This window comes from Trematomus bernacchii, unplaced genomic scaffold, assembly GCF_902827165.1.
Source record: "Trematomus bernacchii unplaced genomic scaffold, fTreBer1.1, whole genome shotgun sequence".
In the NCBI taxonomy this organism is placed as follows: domain Eukaryota; kingdom Metazoa; phylum Chordata; class Actinopteri; order Perciformes; family Nototheniidae; genus Trematomus; species Trematomus bernacchii.
The window spans coordinates 6,653,441-6,672,442 of record NW_022987821.1 but is presented as its reverse complement, the minus strand read 5'-3'; the positions used below and the strand labels follow the sequence as shown (position 1 = coordinate 6,672,442).

At 40.4% G+C, this 19,002-nt stretch overlaps 1 protein-coding gene across 2 annotated transcripts in view; it reads right to left on the bottom strand.

The window, feature by feature from the left end:
• Positions 1-11,898: 11,898 nt before the first annotated feature.
• LOC117499243 (DNA-binding protein SATB2-like) overlaps positions 11,899-19,002 on the bottom strand; it is a 24,646-nt gene continuing 17,542 nt past the window's right edge. For both annotated transcript variants that reach the window (XM_034151623.1, XM_034151624.1), the window contains exons 12-14: positions 18,671-18,823; positions 16,997-17,188; positions 11,899-13,662 (exon numbers count right to left, since the gene is read on the bottom strand). In XM_034151623.1, coding sequence (XP_034007514.1) covers positions 13,066-13,662; positions 16,997-17,188; positions 18,671-18,823 — 942 coding nt within the window. In that variant the 3' untranslated portion in view covers positions 11,899-13,065. The remainder of the gene's footprint in view (positions 13,663-16,996; positions 17,189-18,670; positions 18,824-19,002) is intronic.

Sequence of the window (19,002 nt, the reverse complement as noted above, 5' to 3'; positions counted from 1 at the left end):
CTGGGCTCTGGCCAGTGGAAGAGAAGTCAAGTCTGTTGGCTTTTCTTCACAATGTACAAAAAATACAACAATACTATCCCCCCTTCCCAGGTATAAGCAGAGTAACACAAAGCTTTGTGATGAAAGGACACTTAATACCAACGCAGGACTGAATAAACAGGAAAATAAGGTTCTGTGACGTGTGCAAAACTGCAGAAATGCTGAATATAATTCCCTTTATCTACTGGCTGTGGCTCGAATCAGGCCTACAAGTCCTTTGGGATCAAAAGCAGAGAATTGCCAATCGTAGCTGTACTTATTTACGAGTTTCTGCTCCATGTGACATTTTGAATAAATCATGGTTCACGGGGGAGAGTGACAAAGACCGAGGGGAGGACGAGTCAAGCCATTCTGCTATCATTTTTTCAGATGCGGGATCATGAATTATTTGGCAGCAAGATAACACACATTCTGCATTAGATTCACGGCCCAGTGCACCTGCAGATTTTCACCCCCAACACACACACACACACACACACACACACACACATACACACACACACACAGGTTTGTTGCCCTGCCCCTCCTGACACCCTGTTGTTTGTGTATTGTGAATGTAGGTCAGTAGCGTGTGTATGTGTTTCCTTTTGAGTGTGTGTTTACTGTATGTGGCAGCAACGGACGCACAGTGTGCAATAGAGGTCTCTTGACACAGTATGAATCTATACACACACACACATGTAATCCAGCGGTAGGTCAGTTTAATATTTCATTTGGCTGATGGACGGCGTCTGCTGCTCTGTGAGCCAAACATCATTACAACACACTAAGTGACTTAACTCTAATTAGAGCTGAGAATCACATTAAAAGCTGCTCCGCCATACAGGAAGGAGCTCACCTTTTTCTTATGGGTTTATTCCAGAAACTGTACGGTGTTAAGGGAAGGCACTAAAGGTGAATAGGGTTAAAAAAAGTAACTTATACAGATCATTATGAAACTTCCTCAGTAGATATCTTACATTAAGGCAATGTACTTCATAGAAGTCATGTTTAAATATGCAAATAAGGAATTATCTAATGCTAATTTAGGAGAAATCTAAATGTGTATTTTGGACGTTTTCTTTCTGCTAGTCCGTCCCCAAATCTCACCTCTTCAGAACTGCATCCAATCTGTAATTAATATTGTGTTTTGTATATGTTAACTGTGTTGGTTTTATAAATTGTACCCTGTTAAGTGTCTTTGAGTACCCTAACAAGCGCTCTATAAATAAAATGTATTATTATTATAGAAGCAAAACTGTTAAAATACACACAGTTAAAGTATCAGAATGATTTCTAAACGCACTTTAAACACTTTGCATTTGACAGATACATAGCACAGTTTACCTTAGGGGTAGTATCAGGCAAAACAAAAATGGAAAACACCATATTTTATCATGCTATGATTAATGACTGACTCTAGGTGTGTATCTGTGCTAATATTTGACTATCTGACACAAGATAGAGATACAACTAAACCACTTTTCTCAGTGTTGCTGTGTGTTTGAATGTGTGTGTTTATGTGTATAATTTATGAATGATGAGGGAGTAAACAGCTTCCACTTTGGTTACATGCTTTTGCACTTTGATTGCATGCGTGTGTGTGTGTGTGTGTGTGTGTGTGTGTGTGTGTGTGTGTGTGTGTGTTTATATTTACTCTGTCTCTCTTTGTCTTTGTCTTTGATGGGGTCTGTGCTAGAGGTGAAGGTCAACCTAGTTCTAATAGGTTGAGTTGAAAGGCATCTCATATAGCAGATGGATTGCTCTTGTCACATTACAGCCAGATTAATTAAAACAAAAACTATTACCGCCACTTTACTTCAAATATGTAACGTCAACAGCAGCTATTTTAACAAAACGGAAACAATGGAAAGTGCTTGTGGCATCCCACTGAGGGACAGTTAGCCCTGTGAAGCATTTAGGGGGAAGATTTCATTCATAAAAAACAGTGAAAACCAGAAGTTGTTGACCAAATATTCTAGAATTGGGGATGCACTACGAGATGGGTCAAGAAACTGGAAAATACACATTTTTGCAGCAGAAAAAAAACCTAACATATCAGATCAGTTCCTGGGTGCAATTTTGGGGCAGTTAGTGTCTATTTGTTCCTAAAGACAATGGAAATCAAACATAAAAGCTGCCTCGACTGTATACGAAGTCTCTGTTAACTTCCTGAAATGTAAATCTTGTGTCTTAGATTTCTGAGAGAGCTCTGTACATTCAATAGATACATGGATAGATAGATAGATAGATAGATAGATAGATAGATGGATAGATAGATGGATAGATAGATAGATAGATAGATAGATAGATAGATGGATAGATGGATAGATGGATAGATGGATAGATGGATAGATGGATAGATGGATAGATGGATAGATGGATAGATAGATAGATAGATGGATAGATAGATGGATAGATAGGTAGATAGATAGATAGATAGATTCTGGGTTGTAGAAAGGAGAAACTATGGAGCAGAAAAGGATGAAACTGATTGATGCTTTAAGCCTCCTCACTGCTGTAAACGTGAACTTTTTAAACCCCACGACCACCTCCATCCTCCCCTCATCGTCCCCCTGCACAGCACCATGCTTCACCCATGGCGGGAGTCAGAGATGTCCTTGTTTTCTCCTCCCTCCATCCCTCCATCCCTCGCTGTGCTGGCCCTGAACAGATGCCAGCGCTGGGTAAAGTCCTCTCCAGAGGGGCCGCCAGCAGCATATTGGTTTATAATTAATGAAATTAGGGCCGCTGTCTGCAGAGGAGGCTTCGGTCCCAGCGAGGAGAGAGGCTGCTGCCAGGAACACAGACGATGGGATGGAGAGACGGAGGAGGACAGACAGGGGGAGGAGACACTGGAAGGATCTACACCTTCTCCATCAGCTTGTCTTCTTCAAAACGTTTTAGGCAATTATCTACTCTTAGAGATCATTTTGAGATGGGACCACACCAGTGTAATGTGAGCGAAGGGTGACTTGCCTACTTCCTGAATCCTCGGAAACACACCCCTCTTCAAACTCACCCTCCATTTTCATCCCGACTACACACCTGTAACATTTTGAGTCTGCATCTTGCACCCTTGCAGCTCTATGGAGGTCACACCTTAACCCTGGCCTACATGGAGAACTTACTAGGTCAACACACAGGGTTAGATTTTCAAAAATGCTTTAGAAAACAGATCATTAATAAAAACCTCTCCTAATTCAGTCATAAGCTTATTTGAAATCCATGTGTTCGACAGGAGGTAGTTCATGCCCCATGGACCGTAATAAAAGATTGTCATGCTATGCATATACAAATACATTTTAAATATTGATACTTTAATTAATAATTTGTTTTGGATTTAATATTTAATGTTGTTTTGTGCTGGCATTTATCACAAGAAGTCGTATAGATTCCAGCCTGAAGATTACTGAGAACAAAAAGAATAATATGTCAGATTTTCACAGCAGACATTTTGACTTGTCAGGTGTTACTAAAAACATTAACAATGGTTTTGTTCCATTCAAGTGTCCCAGCAGTGACACCTGACAGCGTGACACTGACGCCGCTAAATGAACTCTTTATTTGATTCCTGTTCCCACTGTGACATGTCAAAATGTCTGCTGTGAAAAGCCTTTTGTGTGAGACTGTTTCTGAGTTTCTGGAGGAAAAAAGCGAGGCCGGTTTTGATCCTGGATGCTGGTGTGTTAGTGTTAGTGGTCTCTCTCTCTCACACACACACATACAGACACACACACTCGCACTAACCTTGTTTCAGTCGCTCCTGAGTTCTCCTCCTCCCTGAGTTAATCCAGTTAGAGTTGCTCTCCTGCTGAGTCCCGCTGCAGCTCAAACACCTGAATGTGACACCAGACAGCAGCCACACACACTCTCTTTTAACCTTAAACTGGATTTTTTTGGTTTTACAAAGTTAAATACTACATTTAACTTGCTGTGGATGATTCTGTGGGTGAATCTGACGGTGCTCTGTTGACCTGTTGGCATTTCCTGTGCCATAATCAGACATTATTAATCACACCTGTGCTTTTCCTACAGGTGTAAGTAATCACATGTACTAAAGAACTGTACAAATGCACTTTACTTTCATGCATCTCCAAATTATATTCATTTTGATTTGTTTCGAAGGTTTTACATGTAGGATTATTACTTATAGTAAATTTTCTTTGCTTAAATGAAAGGTCTGAATTCTTCTTTCAGCCTTTTCTGTTTCAGCTCTTCAGATTAAATGTCTTCATATGACACGTGTAAACCAATGTGTGCCGCCGCTTATAAATATTTCAACAGTGCAAACAAAGAAATGTGGAGGTAGCTGACATGCAGCAGATTCAGTGCAGAAGTCTCTCTCTTTTCTATACTTCAGCGCAGCCCTGACTCTCAGCCATCATGCAGATAATACAGCTTGTTTGTCTCAAAACTTCTCTGTTATGACATTTGTGTTCGATCACATTATAAACAGGCAGTGTGGCTGGCTGGCAATGCACAACCACTAATTGTTGTAATTGTTAGCAGACTGCAAGTATACAGGCTGCCTGAAGACTGTGTGTGTGTGTGTGTGTGTGTGTGTGTGTGTGTGTGTGTGTGTGTGTGTGTGTGTGGTGTGTGTGTGTGTGTGTGTGTGTGTGTGTGTGTGTGTGTGTCCTTATGTATTTCTTTGAATTTAAAATACCAACCGTGTGTGTACCTGTGTATTGATATGTGTGCATGGTGTGTGTGTGTGTGTGTGTGTGTGTGTGTGTGTGTGTGTGTGTGTGTGTGTGTCCTAGCATTACTATACTTGTGGGGACCTAAATCTGTTTACACAGTCACGTGTGGGGACTCGCCTCCCTTATGGGGACAAAATGGAGGACCCCATGAGGGGAATCATTAATTTTAGGGTGAAGACTTGGTTAGGTTTAGGGTTAGGTTAAGGGTAAGGGTTAGGGATGTGTTGGTTAGGGTTTAGGTTAGGATAAGTCTCCAGGAAATGCATGTAAGTCAATGTAATGTCCCCTGAAGTGATGTATACATGGTGTGTGTGTGTGTGTGTGTGTGTGTGTGTGTGTGTGTGTGTGTGTGTGTGTGTGTGTGTGTGTGTGTGTGATTACCTCCCCTGTCTGTTTACATACGCGTTAAGACTTCAAACACTCACGGTAAGATATCGGATAGAGTAGACAGAGGAGAAGAAGGAAGGAAGAAGGAAATAATGAACACAGGAGGGGGTTACAAAGTAGTAAAGGAAAGAATAAAAGGAAAATTAGGAGACGGCAATGACGCTCTGTCTCACTGTCACCAAACCCCAACTACAGTTGAAGGAGATTTAACTTTGCTGTTAAGAATTAGATGAGAAAATCGATACCAGTCTAATTTCTGTTCAATTCAAGACTTAATAAAAACTGTTCTCTGATGTCCAACAAAGTGGCGATTCCACTGGTTGCATTTATTGTCTCAATCGCTAGTTTAAAGTCTCTTTTAATGCAGCTGGATGTTGATTTTGTAAATAATGTCCCTTTGTGGAGTAAAATAGATGATAAAGCAGGGTACGCTTTAGGGCAGTGCTACATCATAATCAATCATTTCATACCTTGACTTTCTTATGTTTCATTAAATGGTTTCGGAAGATGTTTCTATGACTTGACAGCAGTGACCAAAGTGACTCAAAGTAAACTTGAAAACAGATTGTTGGGAAAATACTGAAGGTCCTCTTCCAATGTCAGAGTACACCTGATAACAAAGGTATCCCGACTGTAGCTGTGTTCATGACAGGATGTATGATTACCTAGAAGAGCATCAGGACTGTTTGAGGCATATGATAGCTATGTGATTAACATGATGATTCAGCCTCTATGGAGATAGACATATGACAAGCATGATCATTTCTGACGTGGAGCTAATCTGAAGTAAACATTGAATACTGCTTTCTATTCCTCCATCTTGTGACTGTGTAACTCCCTCTCTTGGATATCAGCATGTGAAGGACACTGTTCAGGAACTAGTTGATGCTCTGTATGTGATGACTACTTCCATTCTTGAGAGGATAATAAATACATGGATCCTGAGATTGAAGCTCAAGCCGGTGACGAGTGATATTTTTCTAACAGTAGTAGTTAGTAGTATCAGTAGTAGTAATGGTAGTAGTATAAGTAGTTGTAGTAGTGATAGTAGTAGTTGTATTAATAGTTGTATGAGTAGTAGTGGTGTTAGTAGTATAAGTAGTAGTAGTAGTTGTATTAGTAGTAGTTGTAGTAGTAGTAGTAGTAGTAGTAGTAATTGTATTTGTAGTAGTAGTAGTAGTAGTTGTATAAGTAGTAGTTGTAGTAGTAGTAGTTGTAGTTGTAGTAGTAGTAGTAGTAGTAGTAGTAGTAGTAGTAGTAGTAGTAGTTGTTGTTGTAGTAGTAGTAGTTGTAGTAGTAGTAGTAGTAGTAGTAGTAGTAGTTGTAGTTGTAGTAGTAGTAGTAGTAGTTGTAGTTGTAGTAGTAGTAGTTGTAGTAGTAGTAGTTGTATAAGTAGTAGTTTTATTAATAGTAGTAGTAGTTGTAGTTGTAGTAGTAGTAGTAGTTGTATAAGTAGTAGTAGTAGTTGTATTAATAGTAGTTGTAGTAGTAGTAGTAGTTGTAGTTGTAGTAATAGTAGTAGTTGTATAAGTAGTAGTAGTAGTTGTATAAGTAGTAGTTGTATAAGTAGTAGTTTTATTAATAGTAGTAGTAGTTGTAGTTGTAGTAGTAGTAGTAGTTGTATAAGTAGTAGTAGTAGTTGTATTAATAGTAGTTGTAGTAGCAGTAGTAGTAGTAGTTGTATTAATAGTAGTTGTAGTGGTGGTAGTAGTAGTAGTATTAGTAGTAGTTGTAGTAGTAGTAGTAGTTGTATAAGTAGTAGTAGTAGTTGTAGTGGTGGTAGTACAGTAGTATACGTAATTGTAGTAGTAGCATGTGAAGGACACTGTTCAGGAACTAGTTGTACCAAATGCTCTGTATGTGAGGACTACTTTCATTCTTGCAAAGATCATAAATACAGGGATCCTGATATTGAAGCTCAAGCCGGTGACGAGTGATATTTTTCTAACACAGATCCAAACGTACTTTGTTCTGTCCTGTGCGAGGAGGCAGTCGACGGTGAAGTGTCTGCGCTGAGGCCCGTGGCGCTGGAGGAACAGCCGGTGTTAATCCCAGCCGGTGACGGTTCAGCAGGCTGCAGTGGGAACCAGTGGAGGAGGGAAGGAGCGTGAAATCCCCGACACCTGGTGGCTCTTTCTGCACAGAGTCTGCAGCTGGTGAGGAGACACAGCTGCGGCTCCTCTGCACCTCCAGCCACTTACACTGGGCTAACATGCACTGATAATGAAGAGTTCACCTGTAGTCCAGTTATTATCCAGCTCCACTGTTATGGATATGATGTTTAGTGGCAAAGACTACTGTAGGAATGATGCTTTTTGATTATTACTAGATTTCAGTGGTTTAACTCATTCGAAAAAGTTAATGGGACACACTACAGATATTGAAGTGACTGTTATTTTGTATATATTGATTGTTGTGTTTTTATGTTAATTTGTGCACATGTGTCTGTAGATTGTGTATATATAGGATAAACATATTTTATACATATTTTTATATATATTTGTATTCGGGATTGTGGGAAACGGTATTTCAAAAGATTGACAATAAAGTTGACTTTGACTGACTTTGACTACAGGTGTATAGGGTAATTTGTTTTCACTATAGTATAAATATATCACCATAAAACTTCCCAATATGCAAACTAACATTAAGTCAGTTGTTTTCGTATGTCAAGTTTTCTGAAATGTTTTGTTTAAATATGCGAGAGACATCATCTTATGCTACCTTTAGAGAATTTAGGAGAAATCTGAAAGACGCAAAAAGCCACATTTAGTAAAATAGAAATAAAACAAATGTTGGTGGTGTTACCTTTGTGATTAGTTGTTACCTAACTGGACTGCTTTTATAATAAGTTGGTTTCATCACTCCCTGATTCTGTGTATTTCTGATTAAAATGGAGTAAAACTGGAAGTTTTGAATACGTGTGAAATCCAGTGTGTTGAAGCGAACTCACTGTGCAATGACACAATTATTTACAGAGCGTGAATTAACCCACTGCTGCTTTATATAATCAGAGAATTAATAGCTCATTGACTCTAACTTATAGTAGGCCGGTGCTGTGGTCAAAGCCTAGGGATGCAACAAAGCTGTTCAAACAGTACTAATCACTTATTATCAATATTAAATTGGGTTTTGCAATTATTAGATATTTAAGAAAACCAATGTTACCTCCTTTTGTTATGTTAAAACATTACAGAACTCCCTGGATTGGTAATGTTGGTTTAGGATGAATATGTTATACTGAAGAAATGTTTAATATACGTTTTTGTCATAAAGAGACATTTTGAACCTCATCTACAGTCACAAGCGGGTCAAAATGAGGTACATCTATAGGGGTCCCAGGACACTCCCCTGTGGGACTCCACCTGACGATTTTAAGTTAAAAATTAAGTCAAACATTTTTTCTCATGATATTCGACTTCACAAAACATTCATTAGTTGGAGAAAGACAAAAAACTATAAGACCCAAAAATAATTTGCCTATTTAAAAAGTTGTGTAAAAAGAGTCCAAACACTATAATTTAGTTTTAAATTTACTCGCTGGTGTCTTTTTTTGAACTAACGACAAATATAGCTTTTTAACTGCTTGACATAAATAGACCACTAAATCATCAGATTCCAGACTTTGAGAAGCCCCTATTAGTCTTTAATTGCTTTTCATTTTCCTCTTGAAGGGACTCGCTTTGAAATATCTGTTTTTTGTGGATGTAAAAATGTTACTGGCTCAATGCAACGCGATTTAGCAGCACAGATCAAAACCATAATGAAATGTTTGTTTTTTAAGTCGATGTGATGTGGTTGTTTTCTGACTCGTTTCATCTTTGGGTGTTTTAGGGGTGTTTTCACCATCTGTGTGTGTGTGTGTGTGTGTGTGTGTGTGTGTGTGTGGTGTTTTTCATTCATATTTGTAATAGAGTTATATAATTGCTTTAACCACTTCATAGTACATAGAAGTGGGAGGAGAATGCACATGAAGTGTCACTCTAATTGTGTACTGCATTATAGAATCAGTAGAGTAAGTTGAAGTTAAATAAGAAAGCGTTGAGAAATAGGAAATTATTCAACAACAAGGCTAAATTGTTAAAAACATGTATTATGGCTTGTGTGCTCGTCCTATCAACTCTTATTTTTTATACAAAAAGTGCTTAGGTGTGCCTTTCTTTAGTGCACAACTTTCCCTAATGAGGTTGGAATGCCTCCTTTTACACTTTTTGTTGCATACATGGCATTACAATGCACACACACACACACACACATACACACACACACACACACACACAGTGCCACGTGTTGGCTTCACTGATCTCCGTGTGTTGTGTTCAATGGTGTGTAAAGTGCTGCCGCTGCGAGTATTAGCCTGTTTATCAGAGTGTGTATTAACGTGCTGCAGCGCAGGGGCTGGGGGGGCAGAGTGTGTGTGTGTGTGTGTGTGTGTGAGCGTGCTAGCAGGGGATCACAGGTGTGTTTGCGAGCTCCACAGAGAGACTTCTTCCCCCCCATAACCCCTGCGCCCCTACCCTGAGCATCCTGGGTAATATCAGCGCACCGAGCACCTGCGTCCCTATCCCACAACCCCCCCCCCACACACACACACACACACACACACACACACACACACACACACACACACACACCTCTAATGGCCCTGTATCAGCCTGCCATACGGCTTAATAGCCAGCTGTGAGCAGAAGTCCAGTGGAGCGCACCACACTCACTGATGCAGTTGTAACATTAGATGTGAGCTAACTACGATGAACACACACACAAAGAGCACATTTTATGCTTTAGCTGTGATTTTTTTTTTTAACTAAACTAGTTTTTAATGACACAGAGCTCACACAGTACATCTAACTAGTGAAGATGGAGAGTTCGTGTCAGGGTTCCCCGAGGCCTCCTCATGTAAAATTCAGTTGCTTTTTCTATAACAAAGTTTCTCATCCTGGTTTCCACTCCAGTTGAAAATCATGTAATGTGAAACAGGGGAAACAAAAGAGGACCGATTTGTTAACTTTTGGTAATGGGAGCAAAGGCCATACAATTCCTCTCATTTTTTAAACTCACGTATAAAAAACGTTGCTACCTGCAGAATATGATTCACGTCAGATCAGCACCTGACGTAGAAAGCATACTTTTTTTAATTAAACGCAACATGAATGCCTCCCCATCAAACTCAGAAATGCTTTGAATATAAGTAGCTCTGGTTTATGCCAATTATTTTAATAGTTTTGGACTAGTTAATCAAGTGTATTCAGTATGGGAAACAAAGCTAACATTACTTCAAAATGACTTCTCTCCTGTAATAAACCTTTTTCTCGTGCAATGAGGGGTCATTCAGGTGCACTCAGTTTCAATGTTATCTTCAAATAAAGCAGTTTAGCCGATCTGTGACAACTGATTAAAAAATGTTGGCTCCACTCGGCGTAATTATATGTCATGTTTAATGGAGGCTTACCACAAGTTCTGCCTGGGGGGGCTCCATTAACAGACCCACTGGGAGCAGTTACTTATAATCTGTAAATTCACACAAAAAACTATTATTCAATAAGTATTCACTTAATCGGGGAGAGGTTGACAGATGGAGAGATACAGACATTTGTTAGCGTGGCACTTGATAAATTACTTCAAATTGTTGTCAGGTGTCCTGGCAAGTTTCAGACAAGAAGCTGCTCAGAGTTAAAGCTACGACTCGATCATTAATCTGTATCTAATTATTCCAGAGTCACAAGTTATCAACAACTGCTTCTATAGTAAAAAGCACTTTCCTGCAATCAGCTAAACAATACAAAAAAAACTCGCACTGTCTATTTAAGGTCAAGTTTTGGTCTTTGTCATGGTTCAAACTAGAAAAGTGTAGTCTCATTTTAACCAAAACATCTCTCACACACACACGCACACACACACACACACACACACACACACACACACACACACACACACACACACACACACACACACACACACACACACACACACACACACACACACACACACACACACACACACACACACACACACACACACACACACACACACACACACACTCAACAGGGTGCACTAGTCCTCTGTCATGAGATGATGGACGACAGATTGTGGGCTTCACCTTTATCCCGATAGCAACAGCTGAGAGCAGAGCCTGCAGTGATCCCTGAGGACCGGACCCTCACACACTCTCACACACTCATTCATCATCTTCACACTCACGCTGCTTCAGAGCAGTTCCTTCTCCTTCATTTGTGTCTCAGACTCGGCTCAGAAGAAGTTAAAAAGGACTCGTCTTACCCCTCCCCTTCCCTTAATGCATTGTACACTTTGCATTTTTTTACAACTGCTGTTTTTACACATACTGTCTGTGGTTACATTTGCATTTCACAGCTGTTCTTTTTATAAAGTTTGTGGTTAGAGTTGAGGTATGTGAGGGCTGAGGATCGGGAGTGGAATGACAGATTTCTTGCTTTCTTTCACACGGAAACATGAAGCCTCTCTCACGTCTGTGCATTTTAAAGGGGCACATATCCTGCTCATGTTCAGGTTAGTATTAGTGTCTCTACTGGGACATGTCTCATACTGCCTGTGCTGCAGCACCTCTTTTCACCCTCTGTCTGATACCAGAGCCCAGTCTGCTCTGATTGGTCAGCTGGCCGGCTCTGTTGTGATAGGTCAACCGCTTAGAGATGGAGCGCCAGCCAATAGAAGCACATATGTCACTATGCACGTCCAAAATGACGTATATAACTGGGTTGGAACAGGTTTTTTCAGCACAAACAGGGCACATTTTCCACAAAAAAAGGACATTTTGTAAAAGTTTTATCAGAATTTCATGTCCCGCTCGCAACAGAATCAAACAATGATTAAACATCAAAGTGGAAACAGATCAGAGACTCGTTGTGCTCCATCAGGACGGAGATCAGTGACAGTGGTTGCATCCCACATCTGATCCGTTGTCAACATTTACATCATAACGTAAAGGATCCTATAAACGTAACACTGTGATCCTGTTTTTGTCACATCAAAGAAAATAACAGCAAAAATGTAATTACAATAATACTCCGATTTAAGTCAATATAAAGTTAGCAATAAATATAAAAGGGAGGGTAGAGAGTTTCACATAGAGCTCGTTTTTATATATGTAATTAAGGATTTGAGGTACGACTTCCAGATGCAATTACCACGACTTCAGCTTCTTTCAGTGTTTTAATTTGTATTTATTTCTAATATCTGACCAGAACAAGGTTAGCTGAAGACTTCAAACTGTTGGGAAATGATTTGTATAAAGAATGTTTGTTCATTTTGAAGCATCAATGGAGCTTAAGGACCACATTAAGTCTCAAATGTCCCTCAAATTGGACTTTTCGACACATTTTTGCCAAGAGAAATACCTGACTTTCAGCATTTCTGGTCAGAAACTATTTGTTTTATATTGTTAGACCATGTCAAATCCAATTAAATGTAGACTACTTCTCACACCCTCAGTGAAAACCTCCGTCACTCCACATAAAAAACGTACATAAATAAACGTCTCAAATCTCTCGTGTTGCATAATCCACTTCTCCTGTCCTTTGAGATAATCATTCCTTATCAGCTAAATACAAACGTCCATGTTATTATATTAAGACTATGATTGTGATGAAGCTTTGTGCTGAATAAAACTATGACAGAACTTTAAAAGAAGTGGATTGTGCTGCAGGACGACTTTGAGTACCACCTTTAACATATTGAGAAGATTTCAGATTTAAGAAAAAGTAACCCAACAAAAAAAAAACGTATTTCAGCAGAGTGTCAAATCTCGTCTTCAGGCAGCGTTAAAGCACAAATACTGGAAGTGTCTCCGATCCCTTTTCAGTCCGACATTACTTAAATATATAATTCTCCTCAGATTTTATCGAGCTCTGATCCTCAGCTCTGTAAAGGTGTGTGTGTGTGTTCCCAGGTAATCTGTGTGTGTGTTCACAGTGTGTTATCTCTGCTGCTCTGCAGAGGGGGGGCTGTCCAGGCTGCTGTAGGGGGACAGAGTGGACGAGGGTTTCCCATCATCCCCCTCTTCTTCTTCTTTCTCCACATCTCCTCCTCCCTCTGTTCTCCCCTCCTCCACGGACCCTCCCCCGTCCTCTCCAGACTCCTCAGACACAGACTCCCCTCTGACCCCCTCCTCGTTGGGGCTCCCCCGCTCCTCCTCCCCTAGGACCTGGTTGTTGTTGTGGTGCTTGTTGTTGTAGCGCTGGTTCTGGAAGAACTTGACGATGGTGTGTTTGGGCAGGTCCAGCTGGGCGGACAGGGTGTGGATGGCCTCCTGGTCGGGGTACAGCCCCACGTCCCCGATGAAGCTCTGCAGGGTGCCCAGCGCCTCCAGGGAGATCCGCGTCCGGGACCGTGCCTTCTTCTGTCCCCCAGAACCAGAACCAGAACCAGAACCAGAACCAGCAGAGAGGCCGGGGCTCCTCCCACTCTGAGACCCGTCCTCTGAGCCCTGAAGGACCAGCAGAGGAAGGGGCTGAGGGTCCTCATGAACCGGAGAGGGAGAGGTGAGGGGGGGCAGGAGCGGCCTGTGGAGCACCTGTAGGAAAGAAAGGGAAGGATTAAACTTGAACTTTTGTTGTGTAAAGAAGTTCATTATAGGATGTTCAGTTCATTATAGGATGTTCAGTACATTATAGGATGTTCAGTACATTATAGGATGTGACAGTTCATTATAGGATGTGACAGTTCATTATAGGATGTGACAGTACATTATAGGATGTGACAGTTCATTATAGGATGTGACAGTACATTATAGGATGTGACAGTTCATTATAGGATGTTCAGTACATTATAGGATGTGACAGTTCATTATAGGATGTGACAGTTCATTATAGGATATGACAGTACATTATAGGATGTGACAGTACATTATAGGATGTGACAGTTCATTATAGGATGTGACAGTACATTATAGGATGTGACAGTTCATTATAGGATGTGACAGTACATTATAGGATGTGACAGTTCATTATAGGATGTTCAGTTCATTATAGGATGTTCAGTACATTATAGGATGTGACAGTTCATTATAGGATGTTCAGTACATTATAGGATGTGACAGTACATTATAGGATGTTCAGTACATTATAGGATGTTCAGTACATTATAGGATGTGACAGTTCATTATAGGATGTTCAGTACATTATAGGATGTTCAGTACATTATAGGATGTGACAGTTCATTATAGGATGTGACAGTTCATTATAGGATGTTCAGTACATTATAGGATGTTCAGTTCATTATAGGATGTGACAGTACATTATAGGATGTTCAGTACATTATAGGATGTTCAGTTCATTATAGGATGTTCAGTTCATTATAGGATGTGACAGTACATTATAGGATGTGACAGTTCATTATAGGATGTGACAGTACATTATAGATAGCACATTCTTAGCCCTGATTGCTGAATGCCTACACCTGAGGGAGCTGCAGAAAGCGAGGGGGGAGGAAGACACGCACAAACACACACTACACTACAGCACGTAACTAAAGAGAAGAAACTGATTTGGCAAAATTAGTAGGTAATGTTTAATTGTTAAAAAAAAAAGGTCAACTAATGACAAACAAAAGCTTTATGGTTGTGACAACATAAACAACACACAAGTCAGAACTGCCTACCTTAATTGTCATAAATATTTAAATCAAAGCTCAAGGTACTACGGCAAAGACCACCAGACTCAGGGACAGTTTTATCCCACAGACCATAACACTGCTAAACTCCCGAGCTGGCACTTCTTTTGTATAACTTATATATATTTATAGTTCTGAGAAACTGTTTCTCGTGTCCATGCTGCCTTTATTTCTTCACTTTGTGAGACGAACTACAGAGGTTGGTAGACGTTGACCCGTCTCCTTGGTAGTGGTCCTGTTTTTGAGATATTCACAGTGATGTTTCACAACATGGCATGACTGACTTAATGAATAACAAACTAAACGATAACCGGTGGCCACCAGAGAGACCTCCAATAAGTATAAATGTAGCAAACAGAACTTTTACCCTGTTGGGTTTTTCTCCTGAACATCTGCACATAGCAAAGACCATTTGAGGTCTGTTGTACCTTCTAGAGTCAGTGAAATACCTTTGAAGTGTAACCGGAGTTATCTGTTTTATTTTGGTAATATTATATGTATTTCTGAACGGACCATACCACAAAGACACAGAAAATGAGCAAAAGAGAGAGACAAAAAGAAACCAAACCACTACAGAGAGAAACAAATGACTACAAAGAGACTGAACTGACTACAATGAGAAAGAAATGACTATAATGTGACACAAAACCACTACAAAGACGAACAAAAAATACACAAAATGACTACAAAGAGAGGCAAAAAGTGTGGGACAATGACCACACGAAATCACAGAGGGACGCCTAATGATTACAAAGACAAATGGTTTTTACGAGCATATAAAATGAACAGAGAACGGGACAAAAGTAATTTAAAGACACTTCAGTTTTGATCCAGCATCACAGTCTATGTGAGCAAGCCTCATGATATGTTATTAGACTATAATAAACTCTTCAGTGAAGCAAGAGTAATGTAGTACAAGCGGAAGTGTCAGTGACCAGCTCACATGCATGCTAAATTCTCAACTTCTACACACAAACAAGCACACACCCCGAAAGCTTATTAACAGGGTGGGGCGGCCCACACACCCAAACACAGGAATCCAGCCCCATAAATCTGTGGTCCATCAAAATTAAAGGACCTAAATAAAGATAATGGCAATTCCCCTTTTCTCTGCGTCAATAATTACAGGGAATGTTCTGAATAATATTGAGGTTTCGGGCCAGACTGGAGAGCGTTTTGGTTTCGGGGAGAGGGTGGGATGGAGGAGTGTTTAGCAGGAAATGTGTGGGCTGGTCATTTACCACTTCTATTTTCAATGACTTATGGGACACAAGTATGACACAGAGGAGGTCTGCTCAGAGGAGCAGGTGGTGGGATCCGACAGAGGGAACTTTTGTGAGAAGAAATCGCATGCTTCTGTTTGGATTTCTCACTCGTAAAACACTTTGATTTGTGTCTTTAGCTCGCACATGGCTGCAGAGTCGTGAGAGTGGTTGTGCGTTTTGAAAAATGCTTTCTTTTCCCCTTTGGAGACAGATTTTAAGCAGTTTTTAAAACTAACCACATTTCATCACTGATTTCCTAAGTGAAAGTCTGGCATGCTGTGTGTTAGGGCCTCTGAGTAAAACTAATGTTTCGAAGGTGCATCTGACATGTTAGTGGGACTTCCGGGTTGTTCTGGCTGGATCTTGTGTTCACCATAGACCAGAGGTGTCCAAACTATTTTGAATCGGCCCTCAGCAAAAAATATATAATGGCATGCGGCCACTTTTTGTGGGAAATGAAACTTGAGCTTGTCTTGTACTTCTTAAATATATCTGTAAACATATATTACACAGTAGTGTTCATGTGTTAATAAGCCCACTTTCAGTCAATTCAAGTTTAAAATATGTTCTAACAAATCTAAGTTGATAAGAAAAAAGCCCTTCCTATTTCCTCTTATGATAAGCAATCTAAGGCTTCTGTTTTAAGGAATGGGCTGCTAACAAAGTAAATGAAACCTTGTGGAAAGCTGTCATGTAGGCTGTTGCATCAAGCGTCATTTATTTACATTTGATTGATTTTGCTAACTTCACTTATGAGGCAATAAACCTGACCTCTATGAGTGGCCCAGCCCTTCGAATATTTTTCTGTATGTGGCCCTCGGTGAAAAGAGTTTGGACACCCCTGCCATCGACTGTACGGTGTGTACCACAGACTGCATGGTGTGGTACCATCGACTGTACGGTGTGTACCACCGACTGTACGGTGTGTACCATCGACTGTACGGTGTGTACCATAGACTGTTCGGTGTGTACCTGTTGCTCGGGGACGTGCAGGGCGGTGTGCAGCCTCTCGCTGTGCTGCTGCCTGGACTCCTCCTCGTAGACCTGATCTCTCTCGGCCTGACAGAGGAACAGGAACCTCCTGATGTTGGTCAGGTTCTCCCACAGGGTGCGGTTCTCTGGGCTCGGGCTCTCTTTCCACCTGAGCAGCTCACACAGCCAGCCCTGCAGGACATTCAGGCGCTCAGTTACTCAACCTGTGATCATTTCATGACTTTCTGTAAAAGCACAGTTTCTAAAAGGCAGGGTTTTGTTTCAGGAAAACTTTTTGTGGCAAATGTTTGTTTTTTCGTCCTGTAAGCAGTAGGGACTTAGTTTCGACTTGTCATGCCTCTTGTCCCTTGTTTCTCTGCTGTGTTTTATGTCAATGTTTTCTTCTAAAGTCTTGCTTGAGTGACTGAAAGCTGTTCTGTATATCAAATATGTCATTCCGCACATTTATTGGCTTTTTAGAAACAGTCTAAATTGTTTTTAATCAATATTTGTGGTTAACAAATTGGGTTTAAACATTGTTTTTTACAAATGGTTAATACAAACATTTAACTGGGGTCATAAGGGTTTGTTTATTTGTTTAGGGTTTATTAAAATTATCAAATAAATACATTATTTACTAGAATAGTACATGGATGATAATAGAAGATAAAAAAAGGAAAGAAAACGGAAGGAAAAAGTCTGCAAGTGTGTGTGTGTGTGTGTGTGTGTGAAGATTAGATTATCTCTGCTAGGCTGACCCAGGATCTGCCACCAGCTGTTGTTTATGCGCAGCCTTCAGCCTGGAAATTAATGGTAATAATGTGATCATCCCTCCGTCTTCTTGTCTCTCTTTTCCTCCGTCCTGCCTCCTTCTGTTCCTCCCTCTCCTCTGCGCCTCCTTCATCCATTTACCACGTTGTCATTTCAGACTTCTCTAGATGTCTCTTAAACATTAGGAGACACTCTTCCCATTTGTGTTGGTAGTAAATAATTTGTATGGAGTTTGTTAAAAGAAAATTGTTTTAAAAACCATCGCCTTTCCGTCTCTGTCTCGCCCTCTCTCCCCCTTCTTTACAGACTTTGATCTCTCCCTCCATCGCCCGCATTGTTTATCCCAGGATGGAGACATGATGGCATACCACAACGGGTAATCAGATCCCACACACACACACACACACCTGCATGTAACACACTCATCAACTCTTTAAACATCATCAAATCAGCCCGGATGTATTACACAAGGCTCGTGTGTCTACAGTACTTCTTAAAAACATTATTCAGCATATAACGAGATAATTTAACTTGTTAAAATGTATATTTTTTAGCATGGTTTGAAAAGCTGACGTCCATTTAGCCATAGGAGAGATTAACATGTGTGTTTAGAGGAACTTTTGAAGAGTTTCTTAGGGACTGATCTCCCAATCTGACAGAATAAGTATTTGTTCGATTTGTTAAACGGAAAAGGTTGATAGTCCTCGTGTCTGTATCTAATCTGTGGTTTCATTATTTACAGTCTTAAGTGTTAAAAATAGGAATATTGAACGTAAAGTGTGTGACCTTCTTTGTGAAAGCAAGTTCTTCTGCAGCCCATTTATATATTTCTAAGGGTGATATTATAGAAACAAAGGAAAGCATCTCAAAGAATGAAAAAAGAACAGTTTCTGTGGGACTGACCTGGCTTTTATTGGCGGCCACCTTGGCGAACAGCGCCTGGGAGACCTTCGCTCTCTTCATCTCCTGCTGGATCTCATCGTAGATTCCTGACGAGATGTTGCCCTGAGAGTCGAGCTTCAGCGGCAGCTCCACAGCAGACAGGATGCACTTCGTCTGCAAACAGAGACACACACACGGAGATGAGCTGCCTTACAATCTCACAAGGCTGCAGAGAAAACAAGATGTCTATATACATAATAATAATACATTATGGTGAGGGAGGAAGAGTCTCTGATGTAAGTAGAATAAGAGTGTGTGTGTGTGTGTGTGTGTGTGTGTGTGTGTGTGTGTGT